The 21,868-nt window shown below is 43.5% G+C and overlaps 1 protein-coding gene across 3 annotated transcripts in view; it reads left to right on the forward strand.

The window, feature by feature from the left end:
* The window catches only part of LOC127452040 (neuronal-specific septin-3-like), a 112,510-nt gene extending 91,049 nt beyond the window's left edge, over positions 1 to 21,461 (forward strand). For all 3 annotated transcript variants that reach the window (XM_051717169.1, XM_051717172.1, XM_051717171.1), the window contains 5 exons: positions 11,824 to 11,941; positions 13,634 to 13,729; positions 16,261 to 16,357; positions 16,576 to 16,627; positions 20,356 to 21,461. In XM_051717169.1, coding sequence (XP_051573129.1) covers positions 11,824 to 11,941; positions 13,634 to 13,729; positions 16,261 to 16,357; positions 16,576 to 16,627; positions 20,356 to 20,515 — 523 coding nt within the window. In that variant the 3' untranslated portion in view covers positions 20,516 to 21,461. The remainder of the gene's footprint in view (positions 1 to 11,823; positions 11,942 to 13,633; positions 13,730 to 16,260; positions 16,358 to 16,575; positions 16,628 to 20,355) is intronic.
* The last annotated feature ends 407 nt before the right edge of the window (positions 21,462 to 21,868 follow it).

Raw genomic sequence — 21,868 nt, forward strand, 5'->3', positions numbered from 1 at the left:
AATCTAGCACGCAAACTCTATGTCGATACTTCAAATGTCGTGAAAAACAGGTTTGGAAACACTTTTTGTCGAGAAAATAGGCATTAACGCAAAAATGTAGTGTCAGATGACATAATTCACCCCAACTGTTAGCCTGTGTTAATCATGACGATAAGGTATACATTCTTGAAAGCCAATTTATTGTACGTGAAGCATTACTCACACTGTTATGGATTGGTCTTAATGGCATACCTGCACAGATCCGATGCTGTAAACACATCTGCGTCATGACACTTCCAGGAGTGCACAAATTTCTCTCATGCACCTGTCATCGGCTAGTGCTCAGAGAACAAATGAATGGCCACTTTTTGTGATTAATTTAATCGCGGTAGCCATCTGTTTATTTATTAAAGTTGCTTTTCCACACCATTCAAAATAATAATATAATGAATTAGCCCACAATACAAAAAATATATAATTTCTGTGCACATAGATGTTTTAAATTCAAAATAAATACACAATACTAGGAGAAAAGCTTCAGTGTGCTTTTTTGGAACACTAACATATAACCCAATTCTATTAAATTATTGTTTAGCTTACTTTTGAAAAAATGCCGGCAAAATTCCCTTTATTCAATTCAATAAATTACCAAATGAATAAAGCATTAAATTAAAAAAAAATTATTACCAAACGAAAAAATTATATTGTTAGACCTATATAATTGCCTTTTCTTTACACAAACTTAAATTAGCCATACCCTGTTCTGTAGATGAAAAAAGTCGTCTGAATGACATTCTCAGAAAGTTCTACACCGTAAACTGTCAGAACTATTTGTCCAATGCTGAGTTCACTTTCAGAAACGAGCTTTTGAACATTTTAAAATGTTTAAATATTTTAAATCTAACCCTTTACCTCGGATCACATTTGCTGAGCTTCTTCAGAAAATGTAAATTGCATTAAGACGCTAAAATTAATTTTAAATGACAATCAAGTTGCTTGTTAAAAGTTCCTGGACAAATATGCGGGACATAATACAGTTGTGATGGCAATGCTTTAGATTAGGTGATTGTTCAAAATAGCCTGTTGAATATCAGGAATGTATCATATATGTAAACCCTGATATTACACTGCATCAATTTCTTTAAAATAGCTGTGCACACAGCATATACACATCGATGGATGGTCCTTATACTAAGACCGAAAGTTTCCCCCACTACTTGGTGCAGGTTGCCAGCTTGAAAAGGGCCATGACGATTCGCTTTCAGGTCGGAACTGGCGGCAACCTGTGATAGGTGCCTGATGGAGGGAACGAGACGTTGGTGTCGATGTAGTGACACTAGGGGTCACTCTTGGGAGCCTGAGACACCTCTGGTCTTTGATAAAAGGCCAATGAAAATTGGCGAGTGGTATTTGCATGCCACTCCCCCGAACATACGGGTATAAAAGGAGCTGGTATGCAACCACTCATTCAGGTTTTACACTGAGGAGCCGATATAAGGTCCGGCCATTTCAGCGGGTAGTTCAGCGTTGTGGCAGGAGGGACCAACGTCTCGTTCCCTCCATCAGGGAATGGAGGTTACACCAGTAACCATGACGTTCCCTATCTGTCACTCACTCGACGTTGGTGTCGATGTAGTGACACTAGGGGTCCCTATACAAAATGCCACAAGGCTGAACTGTGTTACGTGAACTGGCGGTGTGTGGTGGGCAGACTTGCTGTGTGCCTCATAGCCAGCGCACCAGGTTGACACATAACCTCCCCCAACACACTTATGAGTGTCGAACGGCCCTTTTTGGGGACAAGTCGACTACCCAGAGATAGAGACAGGCTTAACGCAGTCGTGGCCTCTTTCCCCTTCTCTTTTTCCACTCCCTAAAAAAGAAGGGGGATTATCTGACTGGGCTACCAGGTCTAGTCGGGGGGTGTCCCTCCCAAGGGGAGGACACCACGGAGGCCACACCTCGCCCCAAGAGAGGGGGGGATATTTAAGTGGAAGAATACATCACATGGTCTTTCCAACCATGTGGAGAGCCTTCAAGGTAGATCCTGCCCAATGGGGGAGGAGTTACTACAACATGGAGACTGAGGGGCTCTGCCCAAGGAAGACGCAGTTTGTCAGTAGGGAAACAAACTAGCAGAAGATATAGATCGCATGGGGTTAGCCTTACAGGGAACCGCCACATGCGGAGCACCTACCCCAGAACCGGGCTCTTAGTTAGCGCGTGTACTGGGCCGCCAGCGAGTCTCTCCGAAAACTCGACTGCCACAGGGCTCGGAGGAAGTCAACCAGGGAACAACTTTTGTGAACACTACTGGGAATTAACAGCGCACGTCTTCAGCTCAAAAGGAGGTGGAAGGCGCTATGTGCAAGCGATACACCCGACCGGCTATCCTGGGCTTATCCGCTTGTGTTGCGTGCCACTACCTGGGACGAAACCGGTTCCACCCGGAGGTTCTAGAACCTTGCAAAGGTGTTGGGTGTTGCCCAGCCCGCTGCTCTGCAAATGTCTGTTAGAGAGGCACCTCTGGCCAGGGCCCAAGAAGCCACTACACCACGGGTAGAATGGGCTCGTAGCCCTACCGGGGGCGGCATGTTTTGGGTGAGACATGCCATAGTTATGGCGTCAATGAGCCAGTGGGCGATCCTCTGCTTGGAGACAGCGCTTCCTTTCCGCTGTGCACCAAAGCAGACAAAGAGCTGCTCAGAGATTCTAAAGCTCTGCGTGCGATCCAAATAGATGCGTAAAGCACGCACCGGACACAGCAACGACAGGGCTGGGTCTGCCTCCTCCTGGGGCAGCGCTTGCAGGTTCACCACCTGGTCCCTAAAAGGAGTGATGGGAACCTTGGGCACATAGCCCGGTCGGGGGTCTCAGGATCACGTGAGAATAGCCCGGACCGAACTCCAGGCACGTTTCGCTGACAGAGAACACTTGCAAGTCACCTACCCTCTTGATGGAAGTGAGCGCAGTCAGGAGGGCAGTCTTCAAGGAGAGTGCCTTAAGCCCGGCTGACTGCAAGCTCAAAGGGGGCTCTCTGTAGACCCTGAAAAATTACAGAGTTCCGATGAGGGAACAAGGCGCGGCCTGGAGGGATTCAGCCTCCTGGCGCCTCTTAGGAACCTGATGATCAGATCATGCTTCCCTAAGGACTTACCGTCGACTGCGTCGTGGTGTGCTGCTATGGCAGCAATGTACACCTTCAAGGTGGAAGGGGACAGCCTCCCTTCCAACCTCTCTTGCAGGAAGGAAAGCACTGATCTGACTGCGCACTTCTGGGGGTCTTCCTGATAGGAAGAACACCACTTAGCAAACAGACGGCACTTAAAGGCATACAGGCGCCTCGTAGAGGGAGCCCTAGCCTGAGTGAACTTGTCTACCACCGCAGGTGGGAGACAGCTTAGGTCTTCCGCGTCCCGTCCAGGGGCCAGACATGGAGATTCCAGAGGTCTGGGCTCGGGTGCCGGATGGTGCCCCTTCCCTGAGAAAGAAGGTCCTTCCTCAGGGGAATTTGCCTGGGGGGAGCTGTCACGAGGAGCGTGAGGTCCGAGCACCACGTCTGGGCGGGCCAGTAGGGTGCTTACCAGGACGACCTTCTCCTCGTCCTCCCTGACCTTGCACAGGGTCTGTGCGAGCAGGATCACTGGGGGAAACGCATATTTGCGAATGCCAGGGGACCAGCTGTGTGCCAGCGCGTCTATGCCGAGGAAGGCCTCGGTGAGGGCGTACCAGAGCGGGCAGTGGGAGGATTCTTGGGAGGCGAACAGGTGCACCTGTGCCTGACCGAATCGACTCCAAATCAGCTGGACCACCTGAAGGTGGAGTCTCCACTCTCCCTTGAGGGTAACCTGTTGTTACAGCGCGTCCGCCGAAGTGTTGAGGTTGCCCGGGATGTGAGTGGCTTGCAGCGACTTGGTGCTGCTAACTCCGTTGGAGGAGACGGCGGGCGAGTTGTGACATACAGCGGGAGCGCAGACCGCCTTGGCGGTTGACATATGCTACCGCTGCCATGCTGTCTTTCCGAACTAGCATGTGCTTGCCCTGGATCAGCGGCCGGAACCTCCGCAGGGCGAGCAGAATTGCCAGTAACTCGAGGCAGTTGATGTGCCAACGCAGCCGCGGACCCGTCTAGAGGCCGGCGGCTGCGTGCCCGTTGCCAACAGCGCCCCAGCCCGTTTTGGAGGCGTCTGTCGTGACCACGACGCGCCTGGAGACCAGTTCTAGGGGAACACCTGCTCATAGAAACGAGAGGTCGGTCCAAGGGCTGAAAAGACGGTGACAGACCAACGTAATGGCCACGCGGTGTGTCCCGTGGCGCCATGCCCATCTCGGGACTCGAGTCTGGAGCCAGTGCTGAAGCGGCCTCATATGCATCAACCCGAGCGGGGTGGCCACCGCCGAGGATGCCATATGCCCCAGGAGCCTCTGAAAAAGTTTCAGTGGAACCGCTGTTTTCTGTTTGAACGCCTTCAAACAGGCCAGCACCGACTGGGCACGCTCGTTCGTAAGGTGCGCCATCAAGGAGACTGAGTCCAACTCCAAACCGAGAAAAGAGATGCTCTGAACCGGGAGGAGCTTGCTCTTTTCCCAGCTGACCCGAAGCCCTAGTCGGCTGAGGTGTGAGAGCACCAGGTCCCTGTGTGCGCATAACACGTCTCGAGAGTGAGCTAAGATTAGCCAGTTGTCGAGATAGTTGAGAATGCGAATGCCCACCTCCCTTAACGGGGCAAGGGCAGCCTCTGCGATCTTCGTAAAGACGCGAGGAGACAGGGACAGGCCGAAAGGGAGGACTGTGTACTGATACGCCTGACCCTCGAACGTGAACCACAGGAAGGGTCTGTGTCGAGGAAGGATCGAGACGTGAAAGTACGCATCCTTCAGGTCTACCGCCACGAACCAATCTTGATGCCGGACGCTCGCTAGAATGCGTCTTTGCGTCAGCATCTTGAACGGGAGTCTGTGTAAGGCCCGGTTCAGTACTCGCAGGTCCAAGATTGGCCGCAACCCACCGCCTTTTTTCGGTACAACGAAGTAGGGGCTGTAAAACCCCTTCTTCATCTCGGCTGGAGGGACGGGTTCTATCGCGTCCTTCCGTAGGAGGGTAGCGATCTCCGCGCAAGTTAGCAGCGTTTCCGTCTTTCACCAAGGTGAAGTGGACACCGCTGGACCTGGGCGGATGCCCGGCGAAGTGAATCGCGCAGCCGAGTCGGACGGTCCGGACCAGCCCTCGTGACGGACTGGAAGGCGCAAGCCATGCGTCCAAGTTCCGCACAAAGGGGACCAAAGGGACAACATCATCGGATGTACCGGCAGGTGGGGCCTCGCGGCGGGGCGGAGCTCGAGGTGCCACACCACATTGTGGCCGTGCTGAGTCCGAGGACATCGAAGCACTTACCTGGCTCCTTGTGACCACCCCCGGAACAGCCTGGGACGGGGAAGGAAGAGGCCTGTCCTCGTGACCCATGGAGACTTTCACATCGGGGGCGGATTTGTGCCACAGCTGGGCGCTCAGGGCGGGAGACCGCCGCTGGAGCGCCAACCTGCCAAATGGAGTGGTGGACGGTGGTCGTGATGCCAGCCGTACACACCGGATATGTGACCCAGGGAACAAGGAAACCACTCTTGCTGACCTCTTGAGTACTGCAGCCACTTGGGCATGCAGCACAATTAAATGCAAAAGGTAACAAAAAGATGAAGATCTGCTTACCAGCTCCAGAGCAGCGGGTTTCGTTGTCCCTGGGTCGCCCGTTTTCAAGGGCGCTTTGAAGCCTTTCACGGGTTCTGGGCGGCCGCGAGACGTGTGGCGTCTGCTCCACGATGGGGCCAGGCCGAAGGGGCGGGCTGCGGCAGAGCCGGTGTAGTCACCGCAGGGGGATGCCCTCGGCGATGAGTAGATGGGGTGCGGGATCTTGAGCCGTGCCGGGGCAGGATAAGCCGGCTAGCATCCATCTACTGCTCTACCATCGAGAACTGCTGGGCAAAGTCCTCGACAGTGTCGCCGAATAGGCCCGCCTGGGAAATGGGGGCAGCAAGGAATCGTGTCCTGTCGGCCTCGCCCATCTCGACCAGGTTGAGCCAAAGGTGGCGCTCCTGGACCACTAGTGTGGCCATCGTCCGCCCGAGAGACCGCGCCGTGACCTCCGTCGCTCGGAGAGCAAGGTCGGTCACCGAGCGCAGTTCCTGCATCAATCCCGGGGCGGAACTACCCTCGTGCAGTTCCTTTAGCGCCTTGGCGGACTTGCAGGAGAGCCATGGCGTGCAGGGCGGAGGCAGCTTGTCCAGCGGCACCGTAGGCTTTGACCGTCAGAGATGACGTAAACCTACAGACCTTGGACGGGGGCTTTGGGCACCCACGCCAGGTGGCGGCGCTCTGCGGGCATAGGTGCACCGCGTGCGCCTTTATCCACCGGGGGATTGCCGAATAACACTTGGCCACCCCACCATCGAGGGTAGTGAGAGCGGGGAAGCTGAAAAGATCGGGACAGGGCAGTAAAAAGTGCCTTCCGCGACCTTGTCAGCTCTTCATGCACTTCCGGGAAGAAAGGAACGGGGCGGGGCGTGGCTTTGAGCGGCGCCGCGAGCCCAGGAACCAGTCACCGAGCCGCGAGGGTTCAGGGAAGAGCGGTGAAATCCATCTAACAGACGCTCGCGGCTGTCCGGGAAAGCATGTCGTCATCTCCGCGTCAGCCTGTGACTGGGCGATCGACCCCGAAGGGAGGAGCCCAGCTGAGGCTTCCGACTGGACGAGCCCGCTCTCCGATGCTGCGCTCGAGAGCTCATCACTTTCGCGGGCTCCGAATAAGAGGTCGAACTCGCCGTGAGACGAGCCGGCGGACTCACCCGGAAGCCCGCGGGGGGATACCCGGTGGAGGCGGTCCCATTGGGGTCCCCAAATCGCCCCCAGTGCTAGCCGCGCTGGCCTCAAACCCGTGGGTAAAAGGACCGAGGCGGGAGCATCTAGGGTGGCTCGCTTTCTTACGAAGGCGAGCCGCGACCGCAACGTTGCCATGGAAATATTCTCGCAATGAGAACGTGACAATCCACGAACGCTGTCTCCGCGTGAGCAGTGCCCAGACACGAAAGACAGTGATCGTGACTGTTAGAAGGCGAGAGATAATGAGCACAACCAGGAATAACACACAATCGGAAAAGCATCTTTAAAAAGACGCGTCTTTAAAAAGACGTTCCGTGTGTGCGCTCTTTTAGAGAAATATATACTCTTTTAGAGGGGAAAAATGCTCTTTCAGAAAATATACTCTCTAGTTTTTCTGCCGAAGCACCCAGGGGCATTCTCTGCAGTGCACCAGTGCAGAGGAGGGAGAAGCCGCTGAAATGCGCCGTCAGATCCAGCAGGTGAATGAACAGTAGTATTCAGCTCAGTGAGCATGACCGTTGGGCTCCGAAGAGAAAATCTGAATGAGTGGTTGCATACCAGCTCCTTTTATACCCGTATGTTCAGGGGAGTGGCATGCAAATACCACTCGCCAATTTTCATTGGCCTTTTATCAAAGACCAGAGGTGTCTCGGGCTCCCAAGAGTGACCCCTAGTGTCACTACATCGACACCAACGTCGAGTGAGTGACAGATAGGGAACACAAGCGAATCATCTTAAGGAGCAGTGGCGGACTAGCCATTGGGAGAACCGGGACTTTTCCCGTTGGGCCAACCGCGACATGGGGCCGTTATGCAGAACGCAACAAAACGGTGCCGCGATATGCGGAAGGGGGCAGCGATATGCAGAAAAGACAGCAACCAACCAAGGACCCCAAGGGCCAGTTTCTATGTAAAATCCCGGGCCGAATTTTCTTCCCAGTCTGCCCCTGTTAAGGAAACAGTGGTACGAAAAAGTGCCATATTACAAAGTTTCACTAGCATCATAATAGTATTCAAAACAGATTAAAGATTTTTTTAGATTTATTTTTTTTATATTAGTCACTGGTTAAGTGCTCATGGAAAAGATATGTTTTTAGTCGTTTTTTGAAGACAGAAAGTGAGTCAGCTTCACGGATGGAGTTGGGAAGGTCATTCTACCAACGTGGTATGATGAAGCCGAAAGTCCGGGAAAGTGTTTTGGTGCCTCTTTGTGTTGGTACGACAAGGTGACGTTCCTTAGCCGACTGCAGGCGTCTAATGGGCACGTAGCTCTGCTGAAATGATTTTAGGTATGCTGGAGCAGACACAGTGACTGTTCTGTATGCCAGCATCAGAGCCTTGAATTTGATACATGCATTAACCGGCAGTCAGTGGAGAGAGACAAGGAGACAAGCGCTCTCTTTGGTTGATTAAAGACCAGGCATGCTGCATTCTGGATTGTTTGCAGGGGTCTAATTACACATGCAGGGAGGCCTGCAATGAGAGCGTTACAGTAGTCCAGTCTAGTTATGACAAGTGACTGAACAAGAAGTTGTGTGGCATGTTCAGAGAGGAAGGGTCCTATCTTCCTGATATTGTAGTGTAAATCTACATGATCTTGCAGTCTTTGAGATATGGTCAGTGAAATTTAGTTTGTTATCGATGGTTACCCCTAGATTTCTAACTGTTTTGGAAGGCGTTACTGTAGTTGCACCCAGCTGTACGGTGATGTTGTGTTCAACAGCAGGGTAATTTTACAATATTACAGTCCTATCAGAAAGGCAACTGTTCCATTTTGATTGCAATTCCTTGTCTTCTGATTGCATTTATTTGTGAAATTAAAATGACAGTAAACCAAATCAAATCAAATCAAATCAAATCACTTTTATTGTCACACAGCCATATACACAAGTGCAATGGTGTGTGAAATTCTTAGGTGCAGTTCCGATCAACATAGCAGTCGTGGCAGTGATGAGACATATACCAATTTACAATAACATCAAATTAACACAGCACAATTTAAAGTCTAATATACACATAATACACACAACTATATACAAACAATAACATACACTGTACAGTATACAATACACACAATATAGATACACATTATTCAATAATAAAAAAAAGTATATATAGTAGTATATATAGAATGTACAGTAGGTTGTATTGTACTGTATTGACATTCAGGCTGTTGGTTGATAGTAAGTTGTTAAGAGAGAATATAATATAATAATAATATAATTTATGACAGTCTGGTGTGAGATATAACAGTAAGAGTAATAAAGTGCAGTGCTGATGTATTTTGATTGTGGGAGATCAAGAGTTCAAAAGTCTGATTGCTTGGGGGAAGAAGCTATCATGGAGTCGGCTGGTGCGGGTCCTGATGCTGCAATACCGCCTGCCTGATGGTAGCAGTGAGAACAGCCCATGGCTCGGGTGGCTAGAGTCTCTGATGATCCTCCGAGCTTTTTTCACACACCGCCTTGTATATATTTCCTGGAGGGAGGGAAGCTCACCTCCGATGATGTGTCTGGGAGTTCGCACCACCCTTTGCAGTGCTTTGCGGTTGTGGGCTGTGCTATTGCCGTACCAGGCGGAGATGCAGCCAGTCAGGATGCTCTCTACAGTGCAGGTGTAGAACCGTGTGAGGATGTGGCGGTTCATTCCAAACTTCCTCAACCATCTCAGGAGGAAGAGATGCTGATGAGCCTTCTTCACAACGACTTCAGTGTGGATGGACCATGTGAGTTCCTCAGTGATGTGGACACCCAGGAACTTGAAGCTGCTGACTCTCTCCACTGGTGCTCCATTGATGGTGATGGGGCTGTGTTCTCTGTCTTTTCTTCTGAAGTCCACCACAAGCTCTTTTGTCTTACTGACGTTGAGGGAGAGGTTGTGCTCCTGACGCCAGTGTGTCAGAGTGTGCACCTTCTCTCTGTAGGCTGTTTCATCATTGTCAGTGATCAGACCTACCACCGTCGTGTCATCAACAAACTTAATGATGGCATTGGAGCTATGTGTTGCCACACAGTCATGTGTGTACAAGGGATACAAGAGTGGGCTGAGCGTAAAGCTCGATGTCGTCATCAGAAGCGGACCGGAACATCTCCCAGTCCGTATGATCAAAACAGTCCTGTAGCGTAGAGTCTGATTGGTCCGACCAGCACTGGATCGTTCTGAGGGTGGGTGCTTCCTGTTTCAGTTTCTGCCTGTAAGCGGGCAGAAGCAGAATGGAAGAGTGGTCCGATTTGCCAAATGGTGGGCGGGGGAGGGATTTGTAGCCATCCCGGAAGGGAGAGTAGCAATGGTCCAAAACCCAGTCCCCTCGTGTGTTGAAACTAATGTACTGGTGGTATTTTGGTGCGACTGATTTGAAACTGGCTTTATTAAAGTCCCCGGTCACAATGAACACGGCCTCAGGGTGTGCGGTTTCCTGCTCACTTATACTCCCATACAGTTCCTTGATTGCCCGGTCTGTGTCGGCTTGTGGGGGAATGTACACAGCTGTGATAATGACCGCTGTGAATTCCCTCGGTAGCCAGAATGGCCGACACAGAAGCATGAGAAATTCCAGATCAGGAGAGCAGAAAGACTTGATAGAATGTACGTTCCTCTGATCACACCAGGATTTGTTGATCATAAAACATCCAGCACCTCTGCTTTTACCTGAGAGGTCTTTCGCTCTGTCCGCTCGGTGCACGGAGAACCCCGCGGGTTCAATGGCTGAGTCTGGAATCTCCGCAGACATCCAAGTTTCTGTTAGGCAGATAATGCAGCAGTCCCTCGTCTCTCGTTGGAAAGAGATCTGTGCTTTCAGCTCGCAGAGCTTGTTATCCAGAGACTGAACATTTGCCAGTAGTATACTGGGTAGCGTGGGTCGATTTGCGTGGTGTCTTACTCTGATGAGAACCCCGGCTCTGTTTCCCCTTTTCCTTCTGCGTTTCCGCGTCCGGGCAGCCCAGACAAAGGGCTCCGCTTGCGTGTTTGTAAACAGCGGGTCGGCACTGAGGAATTTGAAGTCCGAAAACTGGCTAATTTCAGTGAATTGTCTCAATACTCTCCATTTTACAAAGACTTTCGGTTCACAGTAAGTGATATACACACATTTCTGTATGGAAATAGCTTAAGGGCAGATTTCCTTTGTGATAAACCAAACTTATGCGAGAAAGTGTTTTTTTTTTTAAGCATGACGTCATCACGCACACCATTTTTATCGATAAAAGGCCATTTGAATGGAAACAGGCAGAAGACTGCAAATTTTGATTTTTTTTTTTTTTTACACATTTTCACTTTGTTGATAACAAAACAGCACGAAAAGTGAATGGAAACTAGGTTAATGTGTCATTGCAACTTTTTCTTAATTTACCAACTTGATATACAGTATTTGAAGTTCTATTACGTGTCCATTGAATCTATTATGCAAATGAACAATTGTACCATGTTGCACCATCAGAAAAAGTACAATATTGTAATAATTCTGCTGAATCTGTTCTGTTACCCAATGATTTTTACTTTTTTTGCTGTATTCCCTCCACTGTCCATGCATGGCTGCATGGATTGGTGGAGAATTTTCCCAGAACAGAACCACACCGCCAACACCAGCTTAATTTGTCTATAACTGAATAAAAGTATCCATTCAAAGTATTCAAGTCAAAGTATACATTTGAGGGAAGTTGTCCTGACTGAAATAAAGTTAACATGGTCAATGTAACATATTTGCTTATATCTGATTAGTGACCTAGAAATAGTGCAGAATCTTCAATATTTATTTTTCATTTATGTTATAACTTTTCATTGTTTAAAATGTCTTCAGAATCCTAAAACTTTCTTTATTTCCTGGGTAAATGATTACAGATTTTTTATGTGGTCTCATACTTTTGGAACCCACTGTACATTGCATGAATTTACAGCATGCTACATGTAAAAACATCAGTAAAATGAAAAACAGTCAAACAAACACTAGTAATGATCCATCTTGTTCTTTTGCAGGTTACGCCCTATAGATGTAGAGTTCATGAGGAGACTTGGGAAAATAGTAAGCATCGTCCCTGTGATTGCCAAAGCAGACACACTTACTCTAGAGGAGCGGCTAGAGTTCAAACAGAGGGTGAGCTGTCCGTCATCAACACCTGCACAACGCAACTTTTCTTCAGCTTATGATATGCACTCATAATCAGATCAGTCATCTATATTGCTTGCCCACACATACATATTCAGTCCTTTACATAATTGAGGTCATGAATATGGATGACCTGCTGCTGTAAATGCTGGAATATTCCAAATTCACAGTTAAGCTGTGAAAAAAAAAAAAACAAAATGGGAAAGGATTGAATAAGCTGGGCTGAATAGAGCAAGAATCACCAAAGCCCTCTTAGCTTGTGTGCATCAAAAAAAGAAAAAGAAAATCATTTTTGAAATTGCTATTTTTGTCTGTTTTCCAGTAAAAATATCTAAAAAACCTCAAAACTAGGTGAATATATTGGCAAAGCAATAAATACATTATTATACATATACTAAATTATACAAATTATACATATAATATTAACACTATTTGCATATCTTGAATATTTTTTTCTTGCTTTAAGCATAAATCGGTAACACTTTACAATAACGTTGTATTCATTAATATTCGTTTACTACATTACTTAACATGAACTAACAATGAACAATATTTTTTACAGCACTTATTAATCTTGGTTACTGTTAATTTCAACATATACTAATAATTTATTTTATTAGAAGTTTGTATATGTTAACATTAGTTATCGCATTATGAACTAACATGAACTTACAATTAACAACTGTATTTTCATAAATTGACATTAACCAAGATTAATAAATGCTGAAAAAATATATTGTTCCTTGATGGTTCATGATACCTAATGCATACTACTAATGTTAACAAATTTTACAAAATTCATCCAGGATTATGCTTAAAACAAGAAACATGAACTTTCATATTCAAAAATTCTAAATATACTCTCTGAAAACAAATCTTATTGTCTTACGCAATATAGATTTTTATAAGCAAATTGTTGCTATTTTAAGGATGTTTAGATATTTTACTGAAAAAAAAGAAAAATACAAAAAGACTGCTCGCTCTAGGTTTGATAGAGGGTTGAAAAATGAATAGGCTACGCTAAAGCAGTGTCTGTGGTGTCTCCATGAGGAGACTTGCCCTCTCCTCTGACTGATGTATAGCTGCTCCTTCAGCCCGGGCTACTTGCCATCAGCTCTCCCCACAGAGCTTTTTTGGACAGCTCTGACTGCACGAACCGCAGGGCCCTAGCAGCCCCCGCACGCAGTGTGTCTCCTATCAATATACACCAAACAACATTCCTAATGATGTACTCTGTCATTTCAGCCCATTATCCCAAGCTGTCTCTCACTGCTCAATAGCCCGAGCAGAGTGTCGTGCGGGGGCGGACATCATACTGTTCTCAAGATATCAATCGCTGATATCATATCCATGTACAACAGCCGCACTCTGAAATCCTCCCCCACAAACACACACATACACATGAAGATGGCAGCAAATGCATTAAAGTTTAATGCTTTGCACCTCAGGCCTGAACTCGTGTGCCCTTCACCGTGGCTTCCTAGTGCAGGAATGCATAAGGACCAAGTTTGAGGCTAGTAAAATACAGCAGCAAGAGCTGGAGGAAGAGCTGCAGTCACATGTCACCCCCTGGGGCGATTGTGCAGTTTTGTGTGTGTGTATATATGTGTGTGTGTTCTCTTGTGTGGTAGGTTGTAAAAGTCAGTGTAAATCCATCTAACTGGAAGCCTCTATCTGCAGATAAGACAAGACCTCCAGGCCAACGGGATCAGAGTGTATCCGCAGAGAGAATATGATGAGGACGCAGAAGACCGAATACTCAATGATAAGATTAGGGTATGAGGACACTTCTCAGAAACTTCATTGCTGTATAAACAACCCATTAAGAACTCTTGATCTAATTTGTGGTACTTGCAAGCAAGTTCCACTATTACTATTGCTCATACTCGGAGTTAGGCGTTTAAACAAACCCGTAATCCTAAATATTACACTTTGGCACATAACTGTCCCAAACTGTTTGTGCTACAGATGAATGTTACCCCAGAACATGCATCTTGTTGAGGAGAGGTGTGTTATTAATGTGGTATTATTCACTAAATGATCAGACTTAAAATTTTAACCTGGTGGATGATAAACGGGCAAGAAAATCCCTGAGGGAGAGATCTGAACTATATTTAGGAGACTATCATGGAGACATGTCCTTACAAAAATAGAGAGTTCCTGGCAAATTTGCCGCAAACTTGCCGTAAATTCGCCACTGACTATTTTCACATGCAAATGAGCTTTGCTAAAGCTTTGTTGCCAAAGGTTTGCTGCAGGTTTACCACTACCGGTGAAGAGCTTAAACTTCTGGCAAACATTTTCTGCGAATCACAAGCTCATTTGCATGTGAAAATAATGAGTGGCAAATTTGCTGCACATTTGTGGCAAGTTTGCAGCTAGTTTGCCAGAACTATAGATTTTTTGTAAGGGGTGGACTCTTTTGGCTTGGGCCAGAAGGCAACCAACAAAGCAACGCCCTAGAAACCAAATCACTGTAAAAAAATATTATGATGTTTAATTGTATCAGGGTGCTTTTTTATGTTGACACAACAAAATTTTCCAGCCAACTTAACATGTTAAGTCGAGATTCTGTCAGCTTGTACATAAGTTGAATTAACAAGAGTATTTGTCATCTCAACTCGCTTAACAAAGTTGTCTGAACAAACAAAGATTTGCCAGCTCCCAGCATGAATTGCAGCATAAATAAATAATGAGGTTAGTGTTGTAGGCTAACCATTTTGCTATTTGCAGACTTTATTTGTGCTGTTATTGTTGTTTTTGCAATCACTGTTAGTGAATAATTTTGTGGTGATTTTAAAAGTTTATCTTTTACTTCATGATGTTTGTTGAGTGTCACCATTACTGAGGTTTGTGTGTCCAGTGTTGACATATGCAATGCAAAAAATGCAGGTCTAACATGATGTGAAATTTAGCAACACAAGCTATGTTTCTATCAACACTTTTTTTATGCGCATTTTAGGATATCACATAAAATCTGCTGGATGGAAACACCAAAAAACATAAAATCTCCAAAATGTGCATAGAAAACGTATATACTCGCTTGAGGTGGATACGTTTTTTTATTTGATTAGAAGAAATGTGCCTAAACTATGATGGAAACACATTTACCGAATAAACTCCTGTTGAATTAAACAGGAGTACAAGATGCGCGTCAAAAAAGTCATGCGACTGAATAATGCATTCATAACTGGACGAACCAGCTGACCAGTCATTGCAGCTGAAATGTTGCCCTGGTCATTCTGAAATACCAGTATCCTAAAAATTCAAAGCCTGCATAGAGTTTTCAGAGCAAATAAGTTAAACACAAACTTGCACTTTTTCCCGAAGAGCAGCTTTATTGATACTTTTAAAGAATATCTTATAGATCCACACTGCAAAGTCATGATGGAGCAATGCACACACACATAGTGCTCCCAGAACTGTGACGCGCTGTAATTTCCAGTCATGAAATGTCTTATTAAAGTGTTTTGTCTACGCGTCCAATACTGCGAGTATTTTATTAATAAAAGAGTCACACAGTCACTACAATTTCCCAGGAAGTGACGATTTTGTATCTTTTGAATGCAAGGGATGGAAATGTGGCTTTATCTGCACATTGGTTTTGCGATATTCTGATTTTTTGCATAAATTAAATTCGCAATTTAGATGAAAACATAGCTACTGAATGCTAACTATACTGTGGCAGGCCTTAAAGTTCAGTGAACTAAAGTGAAGTTTTCATAACTACATCCAACTTATGTTCTGCTAGCTAAACTGATTATGTTCAGCTAACTAAACTGTACTGAATTTAGTTTACACTACTAAATTCAATCAGTTCAGTGTACTATTTGTGATATAAACTTTTCCAAAGAAGTCAGCAATGGCGTAGATTTGGCTTAAACATTTAGGGGGTTGCAGGGTGAAGCATTTACCCATGTTTCCATTGATCATGGTATAAATAATGGGTGGGTTGTACTTGCCTGTTTTGATTATTGTTTGGGGGGGTTACCTCCTCCATCCCCCCCCCCCCGGAAGTCACTAAAAAGGCACTAAATATAATGAGTTGAATTAAAAATTTTGCAGTGATAGTAATGCACTAAAAACCACTAAGAAAATGTTGCATAGCAATGTCTAGGCAACCAACAACAACCCACTACCATTGTGGTGACAAGTTTTGCATGGGCAAGCACTGCTCACATTTTCTTCAGAAAATTGAAAAAATCTAGTTTTTATAAATGGTTCAACACTTTAAGCTTGATACACTAAGATTTTGAGGTATAGCAAATGAGGAAAACTTTTCATTTTCTCTTTAAATTGTCTCTTAGGAAAACATCCCCTTTGCAGTAGTGGGAACAGATAAGGAACACCAGGTGAATGGGAACAAAGTGTTGGGAAGAAAAACAAAGTGGGGGATCATTGAAGGTGAGATTCTGAAGAGAGCCATTACATTGTGACTGCTGAGAAGTGTAACTGTAATGATTGTCAAAGCGTCATGATGGCTGACAGTTTTCAAAAGGCTTGAAGGTCCATGGTTTAGTTTATTCAACACTGCCATCAAGTGGTCTGTGTGAAATTTGCTGTGACGCCAAATCCCCAGATGAATTCATGAACATAAACCCTTTGTGTTTTGTTTATTTCAGTCGAAAATGTTGCACACTGCGAGTTTGCAAACTTGAGAGATCTTCTTATTAGGTAAGTAATGCCCTAAATGTTTTGTTGTTGTTGTTGTTGTTGTTGTTGACATGTGTCTTAAAATATCTTTAGCCAAACTGATTTATGGGTGAGTTTCACTTTTTAGTAATGACACTGGTACATAGTAGATGAGCTTACTATTCACTTTGTTCATTTGAGTATACAGTATATTTAGAGTGTGTTTATTATTATTTATTTGTTTTGTAATTAGCCTTATATACAGATTTTTTATAGTTTAGGCCTATGCATCCATTGAGACTGCCTTGAAAAATAGTAATTATGTTCTTACTGCGTGTCACCACAAATCTTAAAGGCAAACATTCTGTCTTCACTTATAATGTGCATGATCTGAATTATCCAAAAAAAAAAAAAAAAAAAAAAGACTTTGCTGATCATCTCAATTTTGAATATGTAAGGCATTACAGCCAACATTAACATAAAATCCAGCCACTTTGTTACCAACATGCCAGATACAGAGTTACAGGTCTCATTAAAGCTTGGTCATTATTGTAGAAGATTGTCACTGTCTGACCATTTGAATGACTTCTGTTGGACCAGAGAAATAGTGAAGTCAGTATATTTAAGGAATTAGACAATACCAGAGGAGCCTTGAGGGCAAAAAAACCCCAAGAGACTAAAAGTTCCAGGAAGGGACAGCTGAGGGGAACCCTGAGCACACCCTTCTCCAAGGGACAGGTTAATTACAGAGTCTGATAGGGTGAGTCCAGGTCACAAAGCCCCCTCACCATAGCTGCTGGATGACTGCCAGCTGACAGATGGTGTGAGAGTGAGTCCCTGCTGAAACAGGAAACAAAAGATGACCGTTAGAGAGCTGTACATTTCTCACTCGCTTTTCACACATTTTTATCTGCCTCCTATTTAAGCAGACTTCCGATTACACCAGGAAATGCACCGCAAAAAAATCATTTTCTTAATCAATATTTTTGTCTTGTTTTCCAGTTAAAATGTCTAAACATCCTTATAACAAGATAAATTAATTTCAAAAGCAAAATGCGGTATGAGATTTATTTGGCAAACTATTTTTAATGGCAAATTTGCCAATCTTGTTTTAAGCAAAAAATCAAACAATTTAGCAAGGTTGTACTTAAACAAGAAATAAACTATTTTCCAATGGCTTAAGAACAATAATAAACTTAATTCATAATTTCATTCTGAAGACAAGTCTTATTTTATAACAATGTAATAAGTACAGTAAATCTTGTTTTAAGGATATTTATTAATTTGGTAACATTTTACAATAAGGTTGTATACGTTAAACATTTTTTTTTAAACATAATTATTAACATGAACAAAAAACAAACAATAGCCTACTTTTAAAGCATGTATTAATCTTGGTTATAATTCATATCTAAATGTACTAATACATTTTAACATGAAAAGTTTTATTCTTTAACATTAGGTAATCCATAACAAACTAACCTAAACTAACAATGATCATTAGTATAATTAGTCAGGGTTGGGAGTGTTACTTTTTAAATGTATTCCACTACAGATTACAGAGTACATGCTCTAAAATGTAATTTGTAATGTATTCCGTTAGATTACTCAAGGTCAGTAACGTATTCTAAATACTTTGGATTACTTCTTCAGCACTGGTAGATTTTTTCACTTGTTTTGACTATAAAAACTCTGCCAGTACAGTAAGACAAAATACACATTAAAAATACATTCTCTGAAAAACCTAAATATCTTATGCAGTGTTGTTTCTAAAACAAGATAAATCAAACTGATCTTGTTTTAAGGATTTTTAGATATTTTTACAGGAAAACAATACAAAAATTATTATCAAGAATACGATTTTTGCCCTAATATCAAAGGTCTTACTAGAAAAAAAAGAAATTATGATCCAATGTGAATTTTCTTGATAAAAAAAAATATGATCGTGCCTGGTAACATGTGCATGTAAAATGGCTAGAAATAGCATTTTAGCTTAACATAAAGCTGACAATTTACACAAGGTTTATTTCTATTTCTTCTGCTCCAAACTTACTTCAAACTTACTTCTCTGTCTGCTCATATGAATGTAACACATCATAAGAAAGTGTTTCACCGCTGTTCAAATGCACTTTGGATCGCATCATTTATATGTATAAATGTTTTCCATCTGAAAGGACTAAATATTAAATGAAACAAATGACAATAAAATGCAAAGTAATCTCTTTAGTAATCAAAATACTTTTTGAATGTAACTGTATTCGAATTACCAATGATTTAAATTGTAACTGTAGTGGTATACAGTTACTTGTATTTTGTATTTTAATTACTTAATTCCGTTACATGTATTCCGTTACTCCCCAACCCTGTAGTTACAATAGTATGTAATAGTACAGTAAATTAACATTAACCAAGATTAAAAAATGCAGTAGAAAATATTGTTAATTGGGTCTGTTCCAAAACTTAGTGAGCTGCCTTGCTCTCTCCTGCCTACATAGGCAGCTGTCTTCTATGGCAGCTTCCTTACTGAAATGATGCCTCATAAGAGAGCGATTTGGGACACTCTTCATAGGTGGCAGCACCACGCATCATTCAAATAGTGGCGCATGCGAGGGTGGACTTGCAACTGATTTTAATAGAGGTGATGTGAGAGGAACAACGCAATACTCTAATGAGCATAAATATGCATAGAACACACACATTTTGGCTAAAATAGTCCGTTTTCTATTACATTAAACAATTTTTGAGCAATAATTTTCAGTATTGAATGTATTAGAAGTATATTTATAATCCAAATTTCTTTCGCTTCATCCACCATCTTAGATTTATTTTTCCGCCAACCTCATCAAGGTGCATTCTGGGATTGCCTACCTGGGGAAGGATACATATGATGCTACCTTAAAATTTGTCCTAAATGAGGTATCTTATGAGGCAGCATAATTAAGATATCTACGTTTTGGAACAGCTTTCACGTCAGGAGCACGCCTATAATGTCTTAAAATGCTGCCTCCGGAGGAAGCTCACTAGGTTCTGGAACAGACCCATTGTTAGTTCATGAAACCTAAAGCATTAAGTGATGTTAATGTATACAACCTTATTGTGAAGTGTTTCCAGATATTTGTAATAAAAAATAAGACAAAAACACTGAAGAAATTATCTTTTGAAGTGCACACAAAGGAATCATACTAAATGTATGTAGTTAGGCATGACAACTCGTGGAAAGAATTAGCATGTAAATGTGGGTTTGACATATTGATAGGATTTTGGTCTTGGTGGATTAGATCTGCTACGCTGCTAATGCAGAGCAAGTACGAAGACTTGCTACTGCTAGAACATACACAGACATACTGAGTTAAGCATGTGGACATGCTGCTGCATATTTAGACACACATACAGTCCCCATGTAGCTGATCTAGACCAATGGAGCTGGGGAGGAGGAGGGTTACAGAGAAAAACTCTCGCTGCGCACTGCAGTGAAACCAGCTTGTTTGCAAACTGAACTATATAAATCTTAGTCAAAGAGACAATACACAAGTTGATTGGCTACCAGTTAACATGTCAAAGGACCTAACAGCTTACACCATGCTAGCCGATTGGCTTAACATATCACATTTGAGCGAACCAATTGTTTAACAGATAACGAGTTCAAAGAACCTATTAGCTTTCATGCCTGAACTTGAATAAAATGACTTTTATTTTACATGGCATATTCCCCTCTGGGGATGTTATTGTGAAATCAAAATTGATAATGCTCTACTGCGTTCTGCATTTAGGTCCCACCTGCAAGATTTGAAGGATGTCACTCACAACATCCACTATGAGACCTACAGAGTGAAAAGACTCAATGAGAGCAATGCCAGTGGATTGGCTCTTTCACCTTTGACCCTGGAGAATGGTACCCTAGATAAAAGCGAAGCAGAGAGTCACCTTTGAACGGGGCGAATCTCAACAAGTGCACTTGTGCACCCTCAGTCTGTCCCGCCCCTGTAGAAAACGGGAGAGATGAACATTTCACTTCTAGATTGCCATTGATGGAAAATCAACACGATTGACTAAAGACTTTTCTGCTTAGGCATGTAAACTTCATATATGAATCTATTTTTTAAATGAATCTATATTATGGGTAGGGATCTGGGATATAGGCCTGAGAAATAATAATGGGAATTGAGAGGAATTGAGAATGAGAATTTTTTACTCTTTCTTCTCTCTCTCTCTCTCTCTCTCTCTCTCTCTCTCTCTCTCTCTCTCTCTCTCTCTCTCTTCTCTCTCTCTTGTTTTGTATCTTTTACACACCTTGAGTGTTCTTTGCTCATGCTCTGTTGAATGAATGGCATAGAGGGTTGGCATATTGGAGAACTTGTCTGTGCCTACATGCCTGACACTCTCACTGGAAAAGAAAATCCCATAATCCCTGTCTGTGCTACTGCACCCATATATTTACACTGAACCAGCAATGTGACATGCTCCTTTTTCTCTTTTATTTAAAAAAGTAAGTATTGTGGATTTTTTACAGCAAAATATGATCTTTTTTAAACAAGAGAAAAACACTTTAAACAAATATTTTTGCTACCAGAGCTGCTTTAGAGCTGAAAGTTTTTTCTTAACAGATACTTAAATTCTTCTTACTGCTTATCCATGAACAACTGCTGTGATGAAATCCAATATGTTGATATAATGGGAAATATTTCAAATATAACTTTTGACTTTTATGTGTAATTTTGTTTTTGTTTTTTGTTCTCATATCCCAGCTTAAAGGGACAGTTCAATCTTAAAAATTCTTTCATTTACTAATTCTTTCATTTACTCACCCTCATGTTGTCCATACACGTGACTTTTCTGTGGAACTCAAGAGGAGAAATTATAAAGAATCTAAGCCTTAGTCACCAATCACTTTTATTGCATTTCTTTTTTCTTTTTCTTTTTTTTTTTTTTTTTTTAAATGACAGTGAATAGTGACTGAGGTTAACATTCTGCCTAATATTACTTTTGTGTTCCATGAAATACAGTCATATGGGTTTGAAACAAATTGAGGTTGAGGTTCATTTTTAGGTGAAATGTCCCTATAATGTGAAATTTTGGCTATACAGTAAGTAAGCAATTTGTAAGTCGATTTCCCTGAAAAGTATAAAAAGTGTGGCATTATTAAAACAAGCTCTATTTGTTTGAGCATCTCAACCAGCCTGACACAGCAACATTTGCTCAACCAATGTGAGTTTGGGGCGGGATTATCTTTCTGACCCACCAATGGTAGATAGGGAGTGTTTGGGAAACCTGTTTGAAAACAAG

Source organism: Myxocyprinus asiaticus, chromosome 14 (assembly GCF_019703515.2).
Source record: "Myxocyprinus asiaticus isolate MX2 ecotype Aquarium Trade chromosome 14, UBuf_Myxa_2, whole genome shotgun sequence".
Lineage (NCBI taxonomy): Eukaryota > Metazoa > Chordata > Actinopteri > Cypriniformes > Catostomidae > Myxocyprinus > Myxocyprinus asiaticus.